The sequence below is a fragment of the Juglans microcarpa x Juglans regia genome, chromosome 7D (assembly GCF_004785595.1).
Source record: "Juglans microcarpa x Juglans regia isolate MS1-56 chromosome 7D, Jm3101_v1.0, whole genome shotgun sequence".
NCBI lineage: Eukaryota > Viridiplantae > Streptophyta > Magnoliopsida > Fagales > Juglandaceae > Juglans > Juglans microcarpa x Juglans regia.
Genome location: NC_054606.1, coordinates 209,742 through 214,955, shown reverse-complemented (window position 1 = coordinate 214,955; position 5,214 = coordinate 209,742). Strand labels below are relative to the sequence as shown.

At 35.4% G+C, this 5,214-nt stretch overlaps 1 protein-coding gene across 2 annotated transcripts; it reads left to right on the top strand.

The window, feature by feature from the left end:
* The first annotated feature begins 805 nt into the window (after positions 1-805).
* Positions 806-4,906, top strand: LOC121239252 (S-adenosyl-L-methionine-dependent uroporphyrinogen III methyltransferase, chloroplastic). 2 transcript variants are annotated; one of them, XM_041136458.1, is made up of 5 exons: positions 806-1,527; positions 1,853-1,930; positions 2,040-2,109; positions 2,746-3,023; positions 3,389-4,259. In XM_041136458.1, exons 1-5 carry the CDS (start codon positions 988-990, stop codon positions 3,419-3,421), a joined length of 999 nt encoding a protein of 332 aa, XP_040992392.1. In that variant the 5' UTR covers positions 806-987; the 3' UTR covers positions 3,422-4,259. The 2 variants fall into 2 exon arrangements, with proteins under 2 accessions (XP_040992392.1, XP_040992391.1); XM_041136457.1 differs by lacking the exon at positions 3,389-4,259 and adding an exon at positions 4,278-4,906 and having other exon boundaries at positions 809-1,527.
* Positions 4,907-5,214: the final 308 nt, after the last annotated feature.

The window sequence follows — 5,214 nt, the reverse complement described above, 5'->3', positions numbered from 1 at the left end:
GAGAGCGCTTACAATTATTTAGGAAGACCCAACTTTGTATGGGCTTTGGCCTTCTTTTTAGGTTCATTTAGTATTTCCTTTGTTTATATTTTTTATTTTTCACATAGATTATTTTGTTGACAAAACAGTTGAATAGACTGTTAGTTCTTCGAGCTTCATTTTGTATGTTATTAGTTTCCAATTATACCTTATTCAGGATTTTTCTATATAATTCATAGATCCAAAATTAAAATTATAAAGTGACTCAAAATACGATTTAGAAAGCATAATAACAATGAAATTGTATAAAATATAACACCTCCTCAACCTGTCAGAAAATTTATTTATTACCTTTTTTTTTAATTGTCTCTTGCTTCGAAATTTCTTATATTGTGCCATTGATAAGTTGGAATGACGTGTTTCTCAGGTCAAAAAAATACAACATGCCATACCTTTTTCTTTAATTATGCTACTAGATTTTTTGTTAGCGTAAAAGTGGGCAATTCAAGATAATTTATTTATGAATTTCAAATCCAAAATTTAGAACACACAAAATCAAAGATGCATTACATTTTTTAATTATAAAAAATTGAGACTTTATGTACAAATCATGATATTAATTTTTAGTTAAAAAAAATAATATTTATAATCATAAAATGCACAATTATCATACAATTTTTTTTAAAAAAAAATTGAATAAACGCGATATCTATCTGAAAATAATAAAAATAATAAATTTCATTTTTTTAAAATCGATTACGCAAAACTCCACGTTATTATACTTGCTCGGAAAAGATTCAAAGAAATTTACTCCGAAAACCAGCCCACAGAGTTCCGAAAGAACAACGTGTCCCTCTCAAAAGCCCAAAAGCCACATGCCTTCTGGTTCTTGACTCCCCAAACTCAAAACATCAAATCCGAACTCTCTCTCTCACTTATATTCGCCAGAGAGACGTCAAACTCGAACAGAAAAATTCAGTAGTCTCTCTTCTACATTTATAAACTGATATGGCTCTTGCCGACAGACTCCAATTTCTTTCTCCATCTTTATCTTTGATTCATTTCAGAAAATCCAACTCCATAAACATTCACCCCCTTTGCTCTTTACATTATGATTCTTCTTTTACTTCTTATTCGTCCCCTTTCACTGAGAAACACTCTATTCAGAGGTACCAAAGGGACCAGTGGCTGTACAAGAACCAACTGGAGCAAATTACATCATGCTCCTTCCCACCTGATTCCCACTTAAATAGGGAAAACAACATAGCACTGCAATTACCGGAGCTGAAGAAGCTGCTTCAGGTGCTGAGAGAGAAGAGAGAAAGTGAAGGATGTAGTAAGGGGAAGTATGGGCCAGGGAATGTCTTTTTGGTGGGAACGGGGCCTGGGGACCCTGAGCTGTTGACACTCAAGGCTGTGAGAGTGATTCAAAGTGCTGATTTGCTCTTGTATGATCGGCTGGTGTCCAATGACGTGTTGGATTTGATTGGCCCCGATGCTAGGCTCCTCTATGTTGGCAAGACTGCTGGTTACCATAGTAGAACCCAGGTAAAAAAGTCTCTCTATATGCTAGCATCTCTTGTCATTTGGTTTTGCAGGTTTCCTTTGGTTTTCAACTAGGTTTCTGCCACAAAGTCGGCCTCTCTATTTCTCTTCAATTCCCTTTTTTTGGGCATTTCTCTGATTGGGTATTTTGCGTTTCTATTAAATCTCAACCGATTTTGTAAAATTTATCATGAAGTTGTTGGATTGGGACTGTGGACGTGCTTATTTTTTACTTCAAAAAAATATATATTACATATATATTTGGCTTTATAAAAGTGGGGTCTTGCTGGTGGATTAATGGGAGGTTTTAAATTGTTTTTTCTTACAGGAGGAAATACACGAGTTGCTTCTGAGTTTTGCCGAAGCCGGAGCTACTGTTGTGAGACTTAAGGGAGGAGATCCACTGGTAAGTTTCTTTTTGGGAAATGTACCTAAAATTTGGTAATCAGCACAGTGGTATAAGCCCTGAAATGCTCTCTTGTAGAGATTTTTGTGACGTGTGTCTTGGGATTCAGGTGTTTGGGAGAGGTGGTGAGGAGATGGATTTTCTGCAACAGCAAGGGATTCAAGTGAAAGTAATACCAGGTATGTGATGGTTAAGTAGTCTCTTGAATCTCATTATCAAATAGCATCTCTTGAAAAAGATTCATGATGTCTCCATACTTTAATGCTCCATTGTGAGTTTAAATAGCATATACAGGGAGCAATTATGGAATAATGACTGCCATATCGCAAGTGATTGTTAAAATCTCGAATGTTGTGCACTTTGAGATAACGTAATATTGATTTAGTTCCATCAGCTGACGTACGGTTGGCCTTTTACCTAGACAATTACTGTCTTCATGTGGAGAATTCGTTTCACCTTCACCTTCCCTTATTTGTGAATCACTTTGAACGAATGGTACAAATTTTGCTAAATATGAGAGGGACAGATCAATATTATGAAAATTGAGTAAAATGATTAGTGCAGAAAAACGATTAGTAGGAAGAGGAAAATATTACATGTGTTGATCTAATTTGTGATGAATGAAGCAATTGACATGGTTCTTGTTTCTGAGTTAGCTTGAGTTTGCCTTCCAATATAGTGTGGGACTTGAATTCTTCATCGTTGTTGTTTTGTTGTTAGTACATAGTCTTCTTACAAGCATACAGAATGTTGGTCTCTTTCAAGAGTGAAGTTAGCTGTGGGGGTAATAATAATAGTATGATTGTTGTTTGCAGGTATCACTGCTGCTTCAGGAATAGCAGCAGAGCTTGGAATTCCATTAACTCAACGAGGTGTTGCAAACAGTGTAAAATTTCTGACTGGGCACGCAAGGAAAGGAGGAACAGATCCTTTGTTTGTGGCAGAAAATGCAGCTGACCCTGATTCAACCTTGGTGGTTTATATGGGCTTATCAACTTTCCCTTCTCTTTCCCTAAAGTTACTCCATCATGGTCTCCCCCCTTATACTCCCACTGTTGCAGTTGAGCGAGGGACCACACCTCAACAACGCACGGTAAGCATGATTCTCTTTTTGACTTTTTCTTTCTTCTCTTGCTTTTTTCTTATTTTTTCAAATTCATTGGCTAAATGCCTTAAAGTCATAACAATCATAGAAGCTATCTTGTTTTGAGTCATTGTTTGACATGATAAACTGTTCTTAAATTAGTAGCTAACTATAAAGACTTATTTTACTTTTCAGTTTGAAGAGAGGTAGGGAAAGGATGAAGGAAACATTGTAACTGGTTAACCCAAAATTTAGAAGCATCACCCCCCCCCCCCTTCTTCCCTCCTTTTTTGTGGATAATTAGTCGGCAACTCTCACCCCTGCTGCCTTGACCCATGACCTCACTGATCACCACATTTTTATTGGGGTTGCAGGTATCATTTGGCCGCGACACATTCATTGGATAGGCTAGCTTCATTCCTCAATCTATTATATTAAACTGTGAAACCTCAAAGTAGACAATATCTAATAAATACTGTATAGTGTAATGCTGGTGGCACTCTACTTCTTGCACCCCATTTCTATTTTTTGTATTCAAATTTGTCATCCATGTTAGGGTGTAAGAAGCTCCCTGTGTACTTGGGCTTTACCTACTTCTATGAATAAAACTTCTTGATTACCTATCAAAAACAAAAAAAGTTAGGGTGTAAGAAGCTAAGGTGAATACTGTTCCAACAGCTATATGTTATAGATAAGGTGATTTAATGACTTCAAAGCCATAGATTTATTGATGAGGTTTCAGTTTCAGAAATGGGATTGCTAAACATAAAAATAAATAACTGACCTTGGCTCTTAGTTGAACAAAATTTTATTATTACTCTTTTTAACTTGTGTGTATGAGTTTCATAGTGCTTTTGCCCAGAAATTGATCTCGTAGAAGGAAATAGTTGCGTAAGTTGCTAAGAAAATTATAATAGAGTACAAAAGATATTTATTGTATAAAACAACACTAGTTAACATATGTAGAGACCTTTTTTATGCTTTCAGAATCTATTGCCCCCCTTCCTCATGATTATGATACATCGCTTGCTAGGTTCGTGATGTTACAGTATTGATTTTCTACATGTGTAATATACATCAATTTAAATGAAAATTACACTTTACACCATTAAACTATTACTTTTGCAATTTGATTGCCAAGCTATCAAAGTTGTCACTTTTTTCTCTAGCCACAGCTCCCCTTGCAATTTTCCTTCTCTTTTAAGATCTAATCATTAAGACCATATCACTTCGCCCATTATAGTTGAATCTGCATTTATACAGGTCTTTGCTGAACTAAAGGATCTTGCCCAGCAAATTACATCGGCACAGTTAATATCACCGACTCTGATCATCATTGGAAAAGTTGTTGCGCTTTCACCTCTATGGTCAATTTCTTTGAAAGAAACATCCTCTTTAGTAGAGGCTAAATAGACATGTTTGAGGCACAGGGCAATCAATCATGCTGACTACGGATGTTTTTGGGAATTTGAAATTTCTGTTTGTATTATTTAATCTGTGTGACGGTGGACATGGAGACTGGAGTTAAAGAGACTCAGTTGACTGCTACTTTTGCATGCGGTACATCTTTTTTTGGATCGTGTTGCAATGGTTAATACAGAGATTGTGGAAGATTTTGTTGATGAGCAGGCTGACATGCCAGAATTTCGATTGAATACTTTGATAGGGTCGGTTAAAAACTGGGTGGGAAGCTTGGAGGGAGTTTGAATTTTCAACAATAAAGGTTCCAGGGAACTTCATGTCTTTGATTGCAAGGTGCAACGAAGAGCAAGCTTATTGTTGCCTGGGTAGCGTGATTGGATTCAATTGAATTAAGTGTAATAATTATTTATAAATTATCACACGTGAGCCGACTCTGTAATGCAGATAAACATCAAGTTTTGGTTTGATTCCTTGAGATGAGTCGGTAAAATTAAGGTTTTAAATTTCTTTAGTTTTAATATTTCCTTCTAATGAGTGTGATTGCGCATTCAATTAAGTGCAAACTTATTGCGCTTTGGGTTTGCAGCCATTCTATTGCTTGCTTACAAAAAAGTTGAAAAGTTATTGTTTGTTTGCGAGATGAGATGACTTAATTCAAAATTAAATAAAATATTATTTTTTTAATTTATTAGTATATTATATTTTTAATCTTATTATTATTTTAAAATTTAAAATAAATATAAGATGAAACGAAAACAAATGAGATAAAGTCGATTCT